Raw genomic sequence first — 21345 nt, 5'->3', positions numbered from 1 at the left:
GTGCTGCCTGGCTGAAGTGCTGCCCGGGCGCCTCTGCCTGCAGTCCCCGCGTGCCACCAGGTAATTAGGAGAGATGAAGGGAGGAACACGATGACCCTGCACCGCTAAGGCTCGCGAGAGAGAGGAACAGATGCAGCAGCCAGAAGCTTTGGGGTTTTTTGATCAGCAGAGAGGTAACAGGTGGCTGTGCAGCGGGCAAGCTCCAGCAGGGCTGTAACCACCAGTCCCAATATCGCTGTGCTTGTCGTTAATAAAGCAGAGCAGGAGGTGGGAGAGGGATGTTTCTTCCCAGGGTGCTGGGGGCAGGGGAATGGTGATGCCACCGTGCTGCAGGAGAGCCCCCGGGCTCCCTGCGAGCAGCTCCGCTGCCACCCTGCACCGTAGGAACCCAGACACCAGGGGGGCAGCCACGTGGGGGCCAGTAACATCATTTCCCTTTTGCCGAGTGAATTATTTGGAAGAAATGGAGGACAGAAAGGGAAACATCTGCTTCTGCTTCATTAGAGGACTGTCAAGTCCTCTTTTCTTCCATTATTAGCCCTTCCAGAAGCTATCATCCCGTGCCTCCGATCTCTCTCCTCTTGGGAAAGGCCATTAGTAGGTTGTGATGGCTGCTTCACTGACAGCGTAAGCTGTTTGGTTAGCAACAGGAAAGTTAAAGAGCAAGAAGCTGCTATCTGCCTCGATTTCACGCTGCAGCCCTCATCCCGAGCGCTGTTAGCAGGGGAGGAGCAGAGCGCAAGCATGAGGCAGGTTCCTGGAAGCAAAGCAGACAGGGCAGCTCCTGTACGAGCCTGTTGGTTGCTTTTGGGAACCAGACGGGGTCTGAGACCTGCAGCAGCAACCGCTAAGAGAGAGATGTGGATGGGGGGGAAGGCAGCCACCACCCCGAGCTGATGGCAGCCCTGGCTGCAGCTCACGCTCCGAGGCCTCCTCTCCTTCCCCAGGGCTCTGCCCCCTGTAGCTCCCCTCCCTGGGCAGGAGGGAAGGGAATCTTTGGCAGGCAAGGCACCGCAGGAGATGTAGGTGCCTCCCCCAGGTTTCCCGCAGGCTCCTGGTGAGCTTCAGGCCCATCACTCCTCCAGCCGGTGCCCGAGCAGCACTACGGGACACTTTCTCTCTCTCCTTCACCTGTGGAGGTCTGTGAGTGTGACGTCTCCGGCTGGGCTGCTACGCTGCATTTAGCACAACGGCACCAAGCGATGCTCCCGTGATATAAATCACGGGGAGCTGCTGCGGGTTTACATCACTGGGAGGGCAGCTGGGATCATGCTCAAGAATCAAGTACCTCGGAAGTGCGCTAGCACTCGCCCTTCATTTCTGAGAAAATAAAGGGACTTAGATCAGACTCTGAATGGGGATTTTAGGGGAAAAACATTTGCAATCTGTTACTGCAGAGTCGCCTTTGCCTGGGATGGAGCACGTGTCTGGGACGTTTAACTGCAGAAAGCACTGCAAAACACACTCAGGAGACCCATCCTGCTGTAGCCCAGAGCACTAGGTCTAACAGACCTCCTCCGTCTCCTCAACACTTGCAGTTCTCACAGAACAAGGGACAGCACTCATTTGTGAATGCGAGTTACTTCCCGTGCTCCGTTCAGGCACTCCCCTCGCTTGGAGGCTCCTGAACGTCCACCAAAGGGCTGAGAGATGTTATCTGGCTTTAAAGGGATGAACCGGGAGAAGAGAATTCAATTTCTTCCCCGTGACCAGAGCTAGATCAGAGTAAGACAGTTCAAGGCTTATAAAGCACTAAATCAGGCACGCAGCCTGGACACAGATTTATAGGGCTTGCACTGGTGGAACAGCAGCAGACGGCAATGGGTGCAGCTTTCCAAGGGGACTGTGCAAAAAGTGCACGGAATAACACACACAAAGTCCCTTGGACTGGGATCTGCATCCTCCAGAGCAAGCTGGGGTCTTGCACCCATCAGCACTGATACTGGCATCGGCATTGCACGTGAGGGGAGCTGAAGTTAAAGGCGACAGAGACGAAAACAAGGACCAGGGAGGCAGAAGTGAGAGAGGAAATGGCAAAAGAAGAACCTGCAAGAACGTGAGCATTAAGAGGAGGGGAGATAAACCAACCTGCCAGCTCTGATCATTAGAAGGCACGGTGGATCAGAGCACAGCAAATAGATGCCTACAGCAAGGCCCCTCTGCCAAGGGTGTCCTGCAGTGCCACGGGCCGGTCGCTGCCCCCAGCAGCATCCCCGCGCTGCCCCGCAGCTGGGACACGAGGACAGAAAGCACTGGGGGTCGTGGGGCACCTGGACACCGGCTGGAGAGGGCCTGGGGAGCAGGGATGGAGAGGAGAGGAGGCAAAAGGAGTGCCAGGGTTGAACAAGAAATGGCAGAGGCAGAGCAAGGCGAGGGAGGAGGCAGAGCTGGAGGTTGGGTCTGCAGTCGGCTGGGTGGCTGTGGCTGGGACTCAGCACAGACACGATGGTCTCAGCTGAAACCCTCTCAGCTGCAGAAAGCCCTTCTGCTGGGGTCTGCACGATGGCATCGCCGCTCAGGGTAGTGGGAACTTCAAAACCCTGATGCAGGCTTCCTAAACCCCCCAGCCAAACGCTGCGCCCCCAGGGAGCCCCAGCAGCACCCGGCAGCCGGTGGGTGCAGGATGGGGTGCGGGGGCAGGATCTCTGTGGGGCCCCAGCACAGGATTTGCCCACTTACCTCTTTCTCCCCGCAGATATTGCTGATAATAGAGCTGGAGGCTGGGCTGGAGGAAGGTCCCAGGACGCCTACCACCCCTTTGGGAAGGATCTGGCACACTGTGGGCAGCAGAGAGATGAAACATGCATTAGACTCCATCCTGCTTCCAGCTGGCAGTACCTGCTTCACCTTGCTCGGGACAGCATCGCCTCCTGCACACACACAATACCCTCCCTGCCATTTGTGTCCCCCCAAAATCCCCCTGTTCCCTCTGAAGCAGTCACCCTGCCTGTGGCATCCACCTCTCCGTCTCTGCCCAGCATTTCCAGATCCCCCCCAAGCTCTCCCCGAAGCCCCCCATCCCCAACCCCGACTCAAAACAAGGGTTTCTCTCTTAAAATTTTGCTTTTTTTTGCCCCCCGCTGTTACGCTCCAGGGACGATGTAAACTGAAGTTTATGGAGGCCACTAAAGGCAGCAGTGACCTCGCTTAAAAGCATCCTCCAGCAGCAAACAAACTTGTCTGAGTTTGGTCCCTCATCCCCTGCAGAGCTCAGCGGCAATACTAAGGATCACATTACCAGGTTTGATTTATTTTTTTATTTTTTTTTCTGGCAGTAGTTAATCTTCTGGCTCCGTGCCACCAAGGTCAGCGAAACAATCAAAAGGCCCTGACAAAATGAAGAAGTTAAATCTCTTCCCTCAAGCTTCCCGGGCTAAACTGCAACCTTTTGTCCTTTTAATTTGCTGCACAAATTTCGGCCGAGTGGCGCTCCAAGGACTACCCCAGCTGGTGGCACCTGCCCGCTGCAATCCCAACCTGCTGTGTCGCTCCGAAACGCTGCTCTGGAGCACTTTGCTTGCAAACAGAAGGCAAAGCCCCTCGTGCCTGGATCCCAGGGCCCAGGAAGGCTTGCTGCCAGCTGTGGCTTCAGCACCACCACGCACGGATCCTTTCTCCCTGGACAGGAGAAGCCGCAGGAACACCGGGCAGACAAAACTGCTCAATGAGCACCGAGCGACTTCTTCCTGAGTAAAGACGATACCACAGGGGAGAAGCGAGGCACCACAGCTACTTATCAGTGCTGTCAGGAACAATCTCACAGCACTGTCATATGTAAAACCAAACCAAGGTATCAAAAAGCTGAGATTTTAAAGATGCTGCCTCTTCAGTACGGCACGGCTGGTCCGCCTCAGCGCGCAGCCCCTTCAGGTCTCTGGTTTACGTATCGGTGGCTGCAAGAAGTCAGCTGTGTTCAACAGCTGGAAAGAAGAGCTAGAGAAACTCAAACCAGAACATATTTTTTTTGTAGTGAAGAGAATTCATCATCGAAACTGTCATACCACGGAGCAGAGCAGGTTTTCTATCAGCTTCAGGTCCTTAAATCAAGGCTGGACATGAGGTGAGGGCATACACTGTGCTGCTTTTGGTTTTGTTTTGTTTTTTAAACCAGCAAGATACAGGGCTGGGTGTAGCGTTCAGTAGTCAAATGCCTACAGCCCACCTTCTGCAGAAGACCAGACCAGACGGTTGAGGTGGTCCTTTCCAGCCTTACGCTCCATAAGCCTCTGTAGCTTCATGGCTGAATTACGAAGCCAAAAGCTGAGTTTGTCCCTTTGGGGATCTTTGTTTTACTTCTCTCCAAGCACTACTTAGAAAAAACCTCCATACATTACATTACATACATGTCCCTACACATGGTAATTGCCCCGACTTCTCGCAGAAAGTGCCCATGATAGGCAAACGCCTTCCCTGGCGTTTTCCTCCCCTCCGCGCGCTCTCGCCCTGCACCATCTCAGTCTGAAGCAGAACACGAGCGATGTTTTCCTGTGGCATCTTCAAAGGAACCCTGCGCTCGCTTTTCCTCTCTGCTTAAAAATTTACAGGCGCTTATACCTCTTCCAGAAGATCCTTTCGAGTAAGAGCCCTGGCGTTTGAAAACCCCGCACGCCGTCTCAGTGGCACTCAGACAGCGGCGGCCCCTCGGGTGCTCTGCTGCTCAGCACCAACATGAAGGGGCTGCCGAGCCCTGCTCAGCCAGGGGTCAGCGGGGCAAAAGTCCTGGGGGGGGACTTGCTTTGAGCACGCAGGAGAAAGTTTGGCGAGCACTTTTCTTCTCATCTCGCCCGCCGAGAACAAAAAGTGGGTTAAGTAGCCATGGCAACGGAGATGCAACAGCTGTCAGAAGAAAAAGAACCCGCTTCGCTCTCCAAGGGTGTAACATCCAGTGAAATTAAGGAAAGTGAATGGAAACAAAGCGGAGGCGCCCGAGGCAAAGGCCTCGACCATGTCGAGGAGAGCTTCTCCTCCTGTAATCCAAACACGTTTCCCATTTCACAACATTACCTGGCGCTGTTGGTCTCTGCAGGAGGAGAAGTCTTAACCCTGCTACCACCGTGGGCAGGGTGGATTCAGACAGACGCTTTCAGGAACGTCGGCTCGGTACCAAAACCCATCCCCGATAACTGCGCAGAGCAAAACCCCAAACACTGGCGTAGCCCCTGCCACTCCAGGCTGCTGTACCCCAGCACACGGGGGCCACGCAGGCTGTATGCCGTGCAGGTGTCGGTCGATGCAAACTCACGTACCTCTGCCCAGGGTAGCATCCAATTTTCATGGGCTCCAGAACTCAAAATCCCACCAAATACTGGACCCTGGGGTGACTTCACACACACGTGAATGTTAAAAACCACCCACGTGGACGCACAGGCATATATAATGCAAGAACTACCCACTTGTCGTTGTGCCTTTTTGGGTTCAAAGACAAACACGTGAGCACACCCACTTGGTCAGGCAGTGCCCTCCCAGGACCTCGGGGTGCTTTGGAAGCATTTACACGAGCCCTGCTTGCACGAAGCAGAGCTGGCAGTGCTCCGGTGTGAGCATCCCCCTGCGGTGCAGAGCACAGCACCTCCTTCGCTGCATACCGACACCTGATGCGAGGGTTGGAGGTGGCAGGCAAAGAAGCTTCTTGCCTCTAATTGAAAATAAATGAGCAGGGAAGGTATGCAATTACCTCAGCGTTTCCATGATTGCAAAATATATCAGGGGATCTTGAACAACGGGGAGCGGTCAGGATGGGCTTCTCGTGCAAAAAACACCAAGTGCATGAAGAGAGAGCGGTACGGAGAGTGCGAGGAGTGCTCCGTGCAGCACCCTTCATGCTTCCTAGCAGCAACACAACCAGCCCATCAGCTGCAGCTGGCTTAAATGCAAACTCCAGCAGGATCACAAAAACGACGGGACAGTTCTTAGCACATTTGAACCAAAGTCACTGAATGGGCTCTGAAATAGCGGTGTGAATAAATAGAAATTAAAAATCATCTAGTTGCTCACTCTGGCCGCTGGCCTGCCCTGAAATGTTGGGATTAACAACAGAGGGATGCTGAAAAGAAGGATGAAACGATAGGGGACAGGGTGACAAGTAGAAAACCCATCCCTCCCTTGGCATCAAAAGGAATAAGGTGTTTTAGATAAAGACACGATTAAACGAGCTGTTTTGGATCTCTGTAAAAGGAGCTGAAACATCAAACACAAAGAGAAAACAAGCTTTACTTAGAAGGGCAAAACAGCTCAATCCCCAACCTTCCACTACAAACCCATCTCAAAGCGCGGGGCTTTACAGGTGTCACTTACAGGAACAGTCAATGTTTGTCTTCATTCATACATAGAACTGAAATGGCAAATCAGGCATGAATATGATTAAGATTGACTCAGATTTTACCTGCTACGGGAACTGTGATTCTGTGGTCCCTAACTGGAAGATGCCTGAGTCAGTCAGGAGAAAAGAGGAAGGAAAATAGCTTGGAAAACCAAGTCTCAAAAAGTCTTTCCCCTCCTAAAGCTCCAGTCATACGCAGAACACCACGACGGGCTGTGGCAGCAGCATTCCTAGGCCAGCCAGGTGAGCGTGCTGTGATATTTAAGGGGGATTTCAAAGGGCATGAGATTTGAGAACAGTATTATTAAACGGCTGTCCAACTGCTTTGCAGCCATAGGTTAAAATACCTAAACTGCTTTTATTAATATTACGTGCGATAACAAATATCAGTGCTGTGTTAAAACTGAAAAGTCAGACAACTGAAAGCTATGAAAGGCTTGATATTTAAGTTACAGGATCTGATTTACCTCTGCTAGCAGAATAAATCAAGAACTTCAGTGACATTAATGGCGGAATCATGCAGAATCCAGATTTTTCCTTCTGTAAGAAATGCTTCCAGACATTTTTCCCTCTGAAGAAAAGGCAAATAACATATTGCAGGATTCTGTGAGTTCTCACTTCACCGAAATCAAGGCATTTTGCTCCAGTTTCTGCTTCTTATATTCTTTAATCAAAGTAAAGAAAACAAAGAAAATCTCCCTGAGGTAGAAATTCAAAATGGAAAATTGCCTCTTCCTCACTTAGCCCATTTCCACGTTCTCCCAAACACCACATTTGCTGAAATCAACAATTTCTTGCATAACGCTTCCTCCTCGGCAAATGAGTACTCTTCTGCTCGAAAAACATCCCAACAGAAAAATCCCAGAGCAACGTCGCAAGCGACAGAGAAACCCAGCTGCCGGCCCTCCCCGCAGCTGTGGGGTCACCTGGCGATCGAGCCCGCAGAAACACCGCCGCACGCCACGGGTTTAGGAGAAAGGAGAAAGAATGGATCTGAAAACTGTTTCCTTCAAAGGCACAGCAGGCTAAGGCACGCTGGCAATTTTGTCATTTCTTACGAGGCTCGCTGGGAGACAGAGAGTATTTTTTTGGGACAAACTGAGCAGAGCCTCGGAAACACACAGGCTGTCCCCGTCCCTTTTGCATCCTACAGGTGACCCAGCCAGTGCGCCTAGATTCGCACAATCCCGGCCAGATGGGAAAACCAAGAAAACCCTGAAAAGAGGGATCCAAAAAGACAGAACCGCTTGTTTTAAACACCCCCTGCAATGCTGCACGTGACGAGCTTCATCTAGGCTGCCTGATGGGCGACAGGCGCTATAAATAGGCGCCCAGGTACTCGCTGACGTGCACTTTATTAACCGAGCGCTTCTATAAATAATGCAGATGTTAATTGAGGAAAGGAAGGTGCTACCTGCTGGTCCCGCCGGGCTGCTGGTCCCATCCTGCCAGCTGCCTGGGGAGCTGCTCCCGCCTGCTGGGCTCCCAGGCACGGGGATGCTCAGGACCGCACAGCACCGAGACCAAAGCTACAGGAAAAGGCAGCCTGCTCCGACCCACAGCACCCTGCTGCGCCTTCCTGGGATGCCCTGCAGGATACGCAGGCTTGGGAGCGAGAACCATGGGGGTATGAGTCTAAAATCCCCGTTTAAATGATTTCTCCAGCTTCTCCAAGACAACTTGTAATAAAAAAAAATTATAGTCCTCCCCTGAACTCAAATGTTGTTGCAGAAAACATCCTAAAAAGAAGCTATCATATTGCAAAACGTTTTTCCCTTTTACAAGAAGAATCTCTTGCAGATCCTTTTGGCCTCTGTCTCTCCGGCTCCCAAGAGGCCTGTGGGACATTGACCATCGGGGATATTTTATTCACCAGCGTGCAGTTACCGCGTTGGGCATCGACGTGACCACCTATCCCAGAGACCTGTTTGCATTAGAGGATTTTAAGTAACATGGAAGGCGTGCTGCTCTTTCAAAAATAGCTCTTTTCAATCCACATGATTTCAAACATCACTTCAAAATTCCACTTTGTGTAAACAAATCCGCTGCCAATCTAAAGCTCTGAGAGAGCCATCATGTTTGCTGACACACAGCCTACCGCGGGGTGTTAAAAATAACTTAATTGCACTGAACTTGCCCAGAGTCTCTTATTTGCACACCATCGAGGGCTTTACAATGGAGCAGCACCTCCTGTATCACTGCTCCTGTTTACTGACACGCAGAGTGAAGAAAATAACTTGTCCTAAACTGCTGAGCTGAGCGATGGCAATGCTCATGGTGGGACCTGGGTCCAAGCCTCAGCTATAACAAATCTGTGCTCTGCAGCGAGCGCAGAGTGCCAGGAGCCTCCAGAAAGGAGGCAAAGAGGAGAGCAGGGGAGGACCAGCCCCACGGAGAGATACTCACTGGTTTCTGCCGTCTCATACTCGCTGTCCCGCAGCAGCTCGAAGATGTCCACCTCCACCTTGGCCTTCCCCGCCCGCTCGGGCGCGCGGTTGATGCGGTTCTTGGCCAGGGTGATGGAGAGCCGCTCCCCTCTGCTGCACTCCATCGGGTCATCCAGGATGGCAGCTGCGGGAGCAAAGGGAACGGCAGAGGTTAGGCTCAGAGGGACTTCACGCACCCCAAACCCCCGGGCTCTCCAGCGCCGTGCCAGCAGCCGCCGCAGCGGCGTCACTCCCTCCCGCGCCCGGCCTTTCGCGCCGCTTCGCCCACCTCCAGGCCTTGCCAGACACGGGGGCGGCCAAATCTCCGCAGCAGCGGCCGCGTTACCTGCCGGCACGCTGTGGCTGCCCACGCTGCTCAGCTCCGGGTGGTACCGGCACCCGTGGCACCCGCGTGCTCCGGATGCTCCCGCAGTGGGACCCCCGGCTGTGCCACCCCCGGCAGCACGGACCAGGGCACTGCCCCACATCCCGACGCACCAATGATGAAATAACGTCCCCAAACAGCCCCCTTTTGTTCGTAAAAATGCGCTGGTGCTGTGCTGAGAGCAGCCCATCAGTGCTGATAGCTGGAATATTTCGGGAAGCACGTGGGCAGCCGTGGGTGGGGAGGGACAAATATTTTTCAAACAGAAAGCACTTGACTCTTGAACTCAGCTCCTGGGCCCACCCACTCAAATCTGTGTTAGGCAGAGGGAGATTGTATGGGGTAGTATTTTTATTTTCTTGACGGAAGGCAAAAAGCAGCCGGAGCCGAGCGTTAATCGCAGCTTTTCATCGAGCTGGCGCAGCTTCTGCAGCCCCCCCCCGGCTCATGGGGGGTCTCCTCCAGGTCGCCTGGGTTTTGTTGGGTACATCAGAAAGGCGCCAACGCCCGTCTTCCCTTTCTGAAGTCGCTCCAGAGGGAGCCACGCCGTTCAGAAGAGCTGCCTGGGCTGGAGCAGGCCCTGCACGTGCAGATGAGCGGGGCTCCGCTGGGCTCTGGGGCAGGGAGCTGTGGCGCTCACTGCAGCAGCTGGCTGCCCTCTTAAAGCTTTGAAACGCGTCGTCGTGCTGGTTTTTCCCCCTTTTCTGCCTTCTTACTTACCCAGTTCCGCATTTTCAAACTTGGGAGCGCACAGAGCCGGTTAGAAAACGCGGGTGGGATCGTAGCACAGCCATACGTAAAAGGAGAGCTGTCTGCTTCACGGGGACGGACGTGTACCTGGACTCTAGAAGGCTGATGTCCAACAGTCCTGTATTCCATGTAACTTAAGGGACAGCCAAAAAATTCACCTTTCTGCACCATTTGCGAATCAGGAAATAAACCTCGTGGAAGGTAACCGGGCACCAACCCCGCCGGCGAGGCAGAGGTGGCCCACATTACCCCGATTTACTTCGCACCCCAGCAATACCCACTCGGGAACTCCTCCTCTTCCTGCTCTTCCCAAGTTTTATAGGAACGTGGCTGAACTCGGGACTGACGAGGAGCGACGCAGCAATACTTCTCGGAAGAGACGCACAGATGTCTTGGCGAACGTTGCCGGTCCTCCAGGCGACACCAGCTTCCCGGCTCCGCGAGCACGCAGGCACCAGCGTTATCTGCAGGCTCAGGCCGTTAATCTCAATCTCATTAGGCAAGGAAAAAGGTTGTGCTTTTCCTCCGAGGCCGGGAGCACGGATCACAAGTTTTGTCAGATGTCGATACGGCTGGTGACCGCTCTTAATTACAAAGAAGCCGGGAGAGGAAGGTGCCCACCAAGCAGCTTGCTCAGGTGCCCCCTTCTCTGGGAAAGCAGCAGCAGGCAGAGAAGGTCCTGAACCGCCCCCATTTCTCAGAAGAAGGTCCTGAACCGCCCCCATTTCTCATCTACAAAGCCATTTGGTGCCTGTACACTTCACCACGGCCCTGCTTCCAGGAAAGGGTAGGGCACTGCACTCAGTCAGATGAGCATCACAAAAGGCCTCCTGCCTCCCAGGTGCTGACGGAGCAGAATTAGAGCCCGGCGGGGGGAGCGTGCGGCAGCATCCCACACTCATTATTCTGCAATTTAGGGCTTCAATAACCACTACGCCGGACAGCGTTTCCAAGTCTGTTATTCGATTGTCATTTTCCAAACAAAGTTCACTTTGCTTTTCCACCGCTATATAGTTAAACACATTTTTAAAATGAAAGACTCGAAGCTGAAGTGGTTCTAATAATTTCCTCGGGTCAGCTAAGCACACGTGTTTGCACAGCGATATTATGTCTCTGTTCTGGATGATGGCTCTTTTTTTTTTTTATTGCTATTTTTGGAAATCTTGAAAACCTCCCTATGGCTGGTAAAAAATACATAAATTCCCTGTTCAGTTCTGACTGAAACTGAGCTTTGCAGCCCACCTGGGGCCCAAACCCTCTTCTCTGCACGCCGCAGGACGCAGCCAGCTGGCCCAAATGCCACGATGGAGGTGGTGGTGCCACGCGGGGACCAGCCACCAAGCGAACTGCAGCACCGTGTCCCACCTTCCTGCAGAAGAAACCCCACAAAACGTGTAGTAATCCCACAAAATTTGTTTGCTTGAATTCTGGGAGACTAGTTAGTTTTAACCACACATTAAACCGGTCCCCAGGACAGACTGGGTAATGAGACTGAGCTAATCTTTATGTATTAGAGCGAGCGGATGGAAAAGGTCATTTAATGTTTAAAAAAGGTTGGTTTTAAAACTTCATGTCTTGGGATGCAGTGCCCAAGCTCATCTAATAGTGGCATCATTAAGTATGAACGAAAATCTTTATATAAATTCCCTTTCATCTATTCCTGTCTATTAAAAATGGGAAGCTGCATCAAGTAAATCTTTAATCCTGAAAACTTACAGCAAAGTCTTTGAACTTTGTTGGCCTCAAAAATCACTTCTCTCTTCCCCATCATAATAAATGTCTCCAATCTCGACTGCCTTCGCCACGAATTATGGGGAAAATATTTCAGAAGGAGCCGAGAGCACCGGGGCTGGCGATGCTCGGTTCGGGCTGCAGAGGATTTCACGGGGGCTGAGACTCAATTGCAAGTGGAGCCAGCGAGGACCAGAGGTGCTGAGCTTTTCTCAGGAGGAGCTGGCTGGCAACATCTTTTCCCAGGGGATATTCCCATCATGATGGATAAAACTCCTTGTTGGAGTAATAATTCTTATTTTAGTCAATACACCCAGGTTTTCCTTACAGCTAAGACAAAGCCCACAAATCCCAGAGGCTAGAGGCCGGGAGAGTTTATTGCTTTGGATGTGCACTGGAAACAGTTGCCTTACAGTCACTCAGGAGTCGAGCAGCAAGGGACTTCTTAATTTGAAGTTTCCAGCGAGCCCAAATTTCAAATTAAACACTCCGAGTTGGTGATTCAATAGCCAGAACCAGAAGAGAGGCACCGCTGGTAGCCAAAGACACGCGAGGTGGCACGATGGGGCCTCTGGGAACCGCAGGATCCATCCCTCGCCTCTCCTACATCCATCACTCTCACCTCCGGGATCTCCCAGCCCTTGGGGGCACAGGGACACGAGAGCTTTGCCCGGACGGGTTTTAGGCAGTCCCCAGATGTGACCTCCTTAAATTCAAGAAGCCCTGACCCGCGGCACGGGCACACGTGGCTGCCCTTACGTGCCCCGGGGAGCTGACATTTGGCTGCGGTGTTTTCACTCCCCTTAAGCAGAGCGCAGCCACAGCAGTACGAGAGGCAGGTGCTCCAACTCTGCTTTTCTCCTCTTGCCCTGAAGAATCTCCTCCAGGAGAAGGACGGGCATTCATTGCCCTGGACAACTCAGTCCCACTCCCTTTGGCCAAAAAGCTGTCGGGGGACAGGCGGCGCTGTCAGCACGCGTGGTTCCAGACAGCTGAGACGCAGCAACTCATCCTATTAAATGCACCAGCCGGTTCACAGACACCCGAATTCAGTCCTTTCCACCCTCAGCTGGGTTTCAAGCAGCACTAAAAAAGCAGAAAGCCTTTATTTTTCTGTTCCCCTCAGCCACGTGGCTCCCCAGGGTGCCAGCCGCCGGGCTCAGGGCACGCGCACGCTGACAAGCCCAGCACGATTCAAGTTTTACTGCGTATCACTGCTTAATTCATGGCCCGAGCAACATCTAATGAAGCAGCATTTTTATAATAATAACAGGGAACAGATGCTACGGGGAGGTTTGTACACTGCTACGACAAGCAGCGTGCAGCTGACCTTCCCCCGTTAACTTTATTAAGCGTTGTTGAATTTCCTCAGAGTCTCTCCATGCTGCCGAGGCGTAACACCAAGCTCAGAAACACAAACGTGCGCAAACACATCTCTGTTCTGGTGGCTTGGAGACGGAGGTTTAGCAATGGCCTGGCTGAGCAGACATGGGATTTCACCGTCCGTAACTGTCCCTCTGAGTTAGGAAGATGTAAAGCCCCCCACACTATTTCTCCGGTCTCTCCTCTGACAGGTTGAGATCCCACCTCTGACCTCTTCCGATTCATACTGTAGGCACAGTCCCGCGATGAATGGGCGAGAATTGTCACCTCCTCTCAACCAGATCTCGACACTTAGAAGAGCCAACGCCTCCCCCAGGAGCCGATCCTGGAACCAACACACAGCAGTAACGCCCTTCAAAGCTCACGTGTCCTGCTGGGACTCACCGGCCCCAGGAGATGCCCTGGGCCACGAGGAATTGCCCCCACAGCTCCAAGCCTTCCCTTCTTCCTTCTCCTCTCCCTCCTCCTGCCCATCCACCTGCTGCTCCCCGACCCCTTTTGCCACCATCACCACCCCAAACCCACCTGCGCCTGCTCCTGACCTCATTAACACCAAATTAACTCAACCAACGAGAGGCTCCGGGCTCATTTGGAGGTGGGGGGGGGGACAACAGGCTAAAGACGGGTGCAGGACCGCCTTGTTTTGCAGGCTTCCCCTCTGCTGCATACAGCATCAGCCCTTCAGGCTGTCAATACAGCAAACGATAGGGAATTTGCAGACTTCCTCATTACGGGGCTGCCAAGTATAGCTCCAGTGGAGAAACAGGTGGGATTGTGTTGCCATTACAATCTCTGAAGTGCTGCTTAAAATTAAAATAAAAAGTTGTCAATATGCTATCACTCGGAGAGGAAAGAAGATCTCATCGAGGAAAAAGAAAATCTAAAAACATAAACTCGCTCCTTCACAGACAAAGAGACTGGATAATGTTTGTCTGATCCGCGCAGCGCAGGGCTATTTATTGCTCTTGGCCAACATTTGAAATCTGCATTTAAATGGAGCTTCCCTCTCCTTTCTGCTATCCAAAGAGAGCGAATTCAGGAGAGACGGGGAAGGGGAGACGTGATAAAAACAGCTCAGGGCTTTAGTTTCTGCTGCTTGAAATGCAGCCTCCCTTTTCTCTTCTTTAATAATTGCTTTGTGCACATAAAAGCGGAACGGCGCTCTCTGGGAGGGGGAGTTTCCAGGGAGCCAGGCAATGCTGCTTCCCTCCCCTGCCCTCCTCGAGCTCTCTCTGCAGAGCTGGGAACCCCACAGCCACGTTGGTTTGGGCAGGTAAAAGCTCTGCCGAGTCCTCTGGCAAGGAAAAAGCATCTGTAAGACAGGTGTCATCTCATCCTCTCCCTCCTTTGCTCATGTGCAAGGAGGAAAACCCACTCAGGAGACAAGGTCCTGCTCTTCCCCCAACGATCGCCTGCTTTTTCCAGAGAAAAAGCTCGCCAGGAGGCAGCCGGCGAAGCACCTGAGCTTGGAGACAGGAGCAGAGGTGCGCAAAGAGATGAGGAAGGGGTCTGACATGGAAATGCCACGTCCAGACCTGGATCTCGCCTCTCGTGCAGAAGCAGGACAGCAAACCCAGCTCCTCCAAAGCCAGCCGGCAAACTGCTGGGGGTTTCCACCGCCACAGACCACAGCTACTGATAAATCCCGAGCTGCAAATTCAAATAACGCCTTTGCAACCAGATAAGTCACGTTTAATCCCTTGAGAAAGCCCTCAAGGGACTTCCCAAAAACAAGGAGAAAAAGCAGTGAGAAGGAGAGATGGCTGCTTGAACCTCCCTGAGGGGCAGGGGCAGGCTGAGGCAGGGAATACCGGTCAGGGCTCTGGAAGAAAGGGGGGCTGGAGGAAGGAACAAGAAGGCCTGTCCGCCTTGTGTGAGTAGAAAAGAGAAGGAGGTGAAGGTCTAATGCTAAAAACAGAGCGACGGGAAGGCGTGATGGGACACCACTCCCTGCAGGCATCCCAAGAGCCCAGACACAGAAATTGCACATGGAAGAAAACAAGGGCCCAAAAATCTCCCAGCAAGAGCCAGGCAATTCCATCCCTGAGACCATCACAGCCTGGGTGCACGTGCTGGCGTGGTGCCTTGCTGCTTCCCCTGCCACCCTGCTCACGGCAGGAGGCGTTCGTAACGGGGCTCTCCATTTCCCAAGTATCTGTCAAACTGGACTACCAATTGCCACAGAACTGCAGCTCCTGGCTGGACACTCACCCGTATCCACACGCAGTCAGAATTAGTGCCTAAGTCTTGTTTTCTTAGGAAAGCGGCCTAAATCCACTGAAGTTGTGAACGTGGTTTTCCTGCCTGTCTCTTGCTTCAGTAACGTCAAGCTGAGTTGAGCTTCACGAGGAAGATTTTCTGCCCATTTTCTTGGTCCCAGGTGACCAGCAGCAGCTGTGGTTTTTAGGAAGAGAGCAGTGGGAAGACCTGGTGGGGCCAGCAAATTTGGCGAGCCCAGTAAAGAAGCAAGATCTTAATTAAGTCAGGAGAGAGCGTAAATACAAGAAAAATAACCGCACAACCCCCAAGTGCCACTGCCAGGCAAACAAAAAAGAATAACGAAGGAAGAAACAATGCAGAAAATTCTAAGCTTAAAAAAAAAAAAAAAATGCCAACAAACAAATGGGGAAAGTCCACCAGGATTTATAGCTATAATCAGAGATCGGAGAGGTGGCAATGCACAACGCAGCCGTGGGGCTCTGGAGGCTGGGAAGTGGCTGCAGAGCCCCAGACGATGCAGCACGCTTTCCCGGTCACATACACACAATAAAGCATGTTCTGTACCTACAAGACAGAGCATCACAACAGCCCGGGGCTCTGTCCCCAGAGGTGGCCGTATTTCAGTGGCAGCCAAGGCTGCTCCAGCGCACGCGGCTCTCTGCAGCGCTCTGGGATTTACGGATTGACAACGATGCAACGAGAGCAATGCTGCCCAAACGGACACTCTGCTCCTCTTGCAGGTGGAGCCATTTCTTGAACCTCCAGCACGCGTCAGGATGAGAGGAATTTAGGACCAGTGGAGTTTCATTTCTGTAAGAGGGGTTTGGAAAAGGCCTTTTGTGACCATTTTTCCCTTAACCCTTCCTGGTGTCTTTGCATTTAAGAGCGAATTTGCTCTTCTTTCTGCATCTCCCTCCTTTCAAGGATGCTAGCTAGGGTTTTGGCACCGCTTGCTGATTTTTCCCGGGTTGGCAAACACGAGCGCACTGCAGAGGAGGCACAGCTCAGACCAAGTGGTGGAGTAGAGAAGTACCAGGCCCCACTTCCAGGCTCCCCCCAGCCAGCTGATTAATCGCATACGCACAGACAGCAAATAGCCTTGGATGTATCCCCAAAGTCAAGGTGAGAAGAGGAAAAAAAAAATGCACTGAGAGATCTGGGGTTCTGCTCTCACCGGTAAGGAGAGCTTACAGATGTTTTGCACCATTTCTGCTCTTGTTACAAATCATTAGCCCTTGCTATTATTACAAATCTCTAACAGATATACCCAAGGACAAGGACCTGCCATGCTGGATGCAGATCCCAAATATGACAGTGCCTTTAGAGGTGGGAGACAAATGATAGGTGGAATGGCTTTCAGTCGCTCTTGATGGATGAAGAACAGAGGCGCGATGGGATGAAGTGTCTCCCCAAGGTTTTGTATGAACACATGGCAAATAATCAAAGGTAAAATGCCAAAAGACTTCAGAAACCCTTCTCTAGCACCTCAGCCTTTTTATGTGGTGCCACCGAAACTTGATGTTTCTGCTTCAACCCGCAGGCATCCGGGTACATCGAAAAAGCCAAGTGAGAGCTGTTAGCTGAGCTTCGGGGAGACTGGAAGCTCCAGGAGAGGCAGTATATCAAAAGAAACAATGCCTGAAGATAAATAAAGACCAGGGTCGGTGTTACTTGGCTGCGCATGGATGGAAGGCTCAAACTACGCGTGGAGCCTTTACCAGCAGCTGAGAGGGTCGGGACCCACAGAGGACAATTCAGGGCCCCTAAACCAGGTCGCAATTTGGCCGTAACAAGCACGAGTTGGCCTTTGGAGTCACTGCTCCGTGCCCCGGCCCCATGGGGAGCTCCACGTCCTACCTGCCGGCACCTCCTTGTCCCCACGCTGCCCAGCTGTCGGTGCACAGAGCTGCAAGAGAAGAGCGTGGCCTGGGAGGAGGAGGTGGCTGCAGAGAAGCTGAGTAGAAGATGGGCGAGGGTGGGAAAAGGTGACCTTGGAAACCTCACCCCGACTGCAGAGAGCCCAGATGTATTAAGCGACATGGAAGAGCTTGATCCAATTACCAAACAATGACACCCGAGCCCTTCAGGATTGTTTTCCTCTCTTTGTTTTACTGTCAGAAAAAACAACTTTTCCTGCTGAGTCACACCGAAATGAGATGCTAAAGAGCTGCCACACCAGATGTGGAAGCCCTTCAGATCCAATTTCCATCAATCTACACAGCCTCTATTTATTTATTTTTTGCCACTCAGCCCTCAGCGATTTAATAGGTTACTTTAATGTCTTCCTGCCTTTCCTCCCTGGCGTGCTCTGCTCACAGCATTTTTTCCCCTGACTTTCAGCTTCTGGGTGGGAGAACAAGACAGGAATTCTCTTTGCCCTGGATTCTGACGTGGTTTTCCCCCGCTTTGCATCCCTTGTACTAGGGAAATGCTTGTTCACCTACACCCAGCTTGTATACCTGATTGATACGAAAATGATGATGTGTTGATGGAAAATGGCTTTTTCTTTCCTTGCTTGTGTACAGTGGCTCCCGTCCAACCCCAAAGCAGTGCCTGTGCCCACTTCCCTAACGCTGAATCCACACTGCAGCTGAATGCACGACTGCAGGGCAGCAGTGCTCAATAGCAAGTGATCTCTTCTCAGACTTAGAGCAGAAAAGGCACAGTGCCACCACCGAGGTTTCCAGAAGCCCGTCTTTCGCCTTTAGCACGGAGCCTTCTGACACCTCCTGCAAACTGTACCGTCTCTAACACAACTTCCTCGAATATTTCTCCTCGGGGTACCTCCACGAAGCAAAGAAACACTACCGTGCCCCTTCGGAAGAGGTCGAGAAACGCGTGGATACGCAGGGAAGCTGAAATGAATTGCGATCTGCAGGTAACGCGCATCAGTTACAGTACATTACATTCTCATGTGGGGGCTCTCATTTGGAAAAAAAAAGCCGCTCCGCTTTGTTGCTAGATTACTTTTTAAGGCAAGGAACCTACAGAGACCTAAGGGTTTCTCGTGCCTGAAGTGATGCGCAATAACAGCCCTGCTGGAGGCAATTTGTCTTCGCATCCTCTGGAGAGCGTGCCTGTGCGGGGTGACAAAGACTGCCTGGAGAATCATTGGCACAACAGAAAATAACCACAATCTCCTCAAACATTGCTCAAACTTTTCCCAAAGTATCTCTAGGTTTCTAGTACCACGTTTCTGTAGGAAAAGAAGCACTTTTAGGCAAATGGATTTTGCTTTCAGCTTGGGAGCTCATTACGGATTCCCCTGCATCTGTGCAACGTGGAAGAGAAAAGTTTGAAATATGTAAAACTGGAAAGGGTGGAAAGAAAGAATATAAAAAGCAAAGATAAATAAAAAGCTCAGCTGCACGGACTAAATCAAACCAGACACAAAAGTTCTGAGTGAACGTGATGGAAGAAACCCACAGGAACAGTCCCGCAAACTCCAGCAGCTCAGGTACGAGGTGGTGGAAGCAGCACCGCGCTCACGCAGGAGCAGAGAGGAATTGGCACCAACACTGGGTCACAAATGAGACGCACCAGCACCAGCCACACTTGTCTTGTAAAGCAGGGGTTGAGCAGAGTGAATTACATCCCCTGCAGTTTACTACGATGCTTCTTCGAGAGGATGCTGGATTAGTTACATTAATGCAGCACGGAACTGGATCGGGTTCGCAGTGATAAGCTTAATTAAACAACAGAGTTATCCATAGGCTGTGGTTTATGGTAGAAATACGCAACGCTTATGTTGATTAATTAAATAAAGTCATGGTTCAGACCATTAAATCCTCCTACGTCCAACCACCTTAATGAGGAGCTGAATCTAGCCAGACATCTCGATACTGTCAAGGCTGGGCACAAACCGGGGTGGGGGGCTCCCACCGCGGGCAGCCGGGGCTTCTCTGCTGGGGGCTGTGCTTGGTGCTGTCACCGGGACAGGTAGGGTTGCTAGCTGCAGGTGGCACCGTGTTCCCCCTGGATCTCAAAATCTGTAAAAGGCACCTTAATGCAACGCTGAGAACATCTCTGAGACAGCGAGCTGCGTGCACTGCCCTCGCTGATCCGATTTGTTCTCATTATCCCAGCCAGCAGAACTCGCCTGCAGAAACAGCGCTGCTTTGTCGTCCTCTGCCCACGCTGGAGGTGTCCAGGGCCTCCTCCAGGACAGCAAACCGCTGCCTCACACCCAACACCCAGGCCTCCCATCCCCATCAATCCCTCCTCGCCATCCCTCTTTCCACCCACATCACAGTGCAGCCCCACGCTCCGGCTGACATGGAGCACACAGAGTTAAAGGGAAAAGCCCTGGTCCTAGAGAAATCCAGGGCAAAACACCTCCCTCCGTGAGACGCGATAGGAAACAGGGCCGACCCTTTCCTTCCCTCTTTTGCAACTTCCTACTGTTTCCTCCCCGAGCCTGGGAGGTTTTCACACCCCGAGTGCTTCGGGGAGCGACCGAGAGCGAAAAGCCAGCTTGGGGGCTGGGGTTTGCTACCGCTCACCTCTCACAGCCCCTCCCAAACCCCATGGCCATTAAAACCCAGAGCTGGTCTAATCACCATCATATTTTGACCGCATGGAGAACATCATTACCATCCCTTCCTGCTTCCCTCGGCCTGTTCTCATGAATCGTTCATGAATCCACCCCGACGCCCGCGAAGGGCCGGGCTCACGCCCTCTCGTGCCACCGACGGACGTGACAACGCACGGGCTGAATCCAGCCCGCGTGCCGGCTGCTGCCAAAGGGCACTGGCAGATGCCGTGCCGGGAGCGCGCGTGGCTTGGTTACGTGACGGGCGCGCAGCTGTCGGCGGGTGACGGACCCCGGCCGGCGCCAGTAACTCACGCCGTGCCCGCGGCCTCGCCGCAGCCACCTACGGCCCAAGTGAATTACAGGCGGAGGGAAGGGGCCGCTCTCGGGGAGTACAAGATCGTGCCATCTGCGTGCCTCCTGCTCCTTACGGGACGTGGATCAAGGGTGCTGTGATGGGACGTCTGGCACTGACTCTGGGGGGGGGCCGAGACGCGGCCCTAAGTCACCACCGAGCCCATCAGGCGGTCCCGGCAAATTCTGCAAGGATGATTATCAGCCCCGTCAGCTCTCCCAGGCTTTTCCCTTTTTCTTAACACAATCTTACCAGATTGGGAACTGGCTAATAGCAATAATAATAAAATAAACCTCGTTTACAATCAGTCACAGGATTGGAGCTGTTCCCTCCATCTATTCACTATCCCAGAAATTGCCTTTTAAATGGATAACAATGATTGTGAGGGTCCAGTTATTACCTTGAAACCTCACATTTTGATCCATCCAATGTTGTTCTCTTATATAAATAACAGTTATTACAGTAAAGTGATTTTTCCCCTCCGTACTTCCAAAGAGTTCCTGCAGGAGATGGCAAAGAAAATGGGTTCCATTAATACCTCACTTAGGCCCTGTTGCTTTCATACTTTAACTCCCGTCATTAATCTTCTAATGTGTCTTTAAACAAATGTCATTTATTCCAAAACTCTCTGGCAGCTATTCTTCCCTCTTTTCTCCCATCCCTTTCCCCCAGTATCCTCCGCCGTGCAGTGGGAGCTCTTCCTCCCCTGACTCATCAGTGGGTGGTGTGCTCCTGCCAGGCAGGGAGAAGCATTTCGGCTCTTTTTCAGGCAGTTTGCTGGTAATTACAAGAAAAAATATGAGAGCCCACGATCAGGAAATACACATCTGAAGGAGCCGTGATGGGAGGATTTCTGTCCTCTCCGGGGCCGTGCGGTAAAGATCGCAGGATGACTTTGCTAAGAGGTTATTCTGCAATAATCCGAGGGTGCCAGTCACCTCCGCGGCGCTGGGTCCTTGTGCAGGCTCTGAGCGCCGGGAAACGCTGCCTCTGGCACGCAGCAGCCTCTTCTGAGCACGCTACAAATGCAATTGCCAGATGCCACTTTTAGCTGATTCGATGCCGATAAACAAGGCTGTTCATTTCATTACACAGTCACAGGTCAACTGGGCGTGCACCTACCAGCCGCTTGCACAGGGCGCTGTGAAACAGCCTCCGCCCTGCCCACAGCACTCGAGGCACGAACCCCTGCACCACTTCTCAGCGGGGAGGGGAGAAGTGCTGTCAGCCCCATTTCGGGGGCAG

General features: G+C 52.4%; 1 protein-coding gene across 3 annotated transcripts in view; it reads right to left on the bottom strand.

Moving 5' to 3' along the window:
- GRIK4 (glutamate ionotropic receptor kainate type subunit 4) overlaps nucleotides 1–21345 on the bottom strand; it is a 166836-nt gene that overhangs the window by 50898 nt on the left and 94593 nt on the right. For 2 of the 3 annotated variants that reach the window (XR_005814260.1, XM_040534372.1), the window contains exons 3-4: nucleotides 8726–8890; nucleotides 2680–2777 (exon numbers count right to left, since the gene is read on the bottom strand). Coding sequence is in view for 2 of the 3 variants with exons in the window: in XM_040534372.1 (XP_040390306.1) it covers nucleotides 2680–2777; nucleotides 8726–8890 (263 nt within the window). In the remaining variant the exon portion in view is untranslated. Of the gene's footprint in view, nucleotides 1–2679; nucleotides 2778–8725; nucleotides 8891–9850; nucleotides 10474–21345 lie in introns of those variants that run through there. The other variant, XM_040534373.1, reaches the window with a different exon arrangement.

This window comes from Cygnus olor, chromosome 22 (assembly GCF_009769625.2).
Source record: "Cygnus olor isolate bCygOlo1 chromosome 22, bCygOlo1.pri.v2, whole genome shotgun sequence".
Classification (NCBI taxonomy): Eukaryota; Metazoa; Chordata; class Aves; order Anseriformes; family Anatidae; genus Cygnus; species Cygnus olor.
Note: the sequence above shows the minus strand (reverse complement) of the source record. Positions and strands in the feature narration are given on the sequence as shown.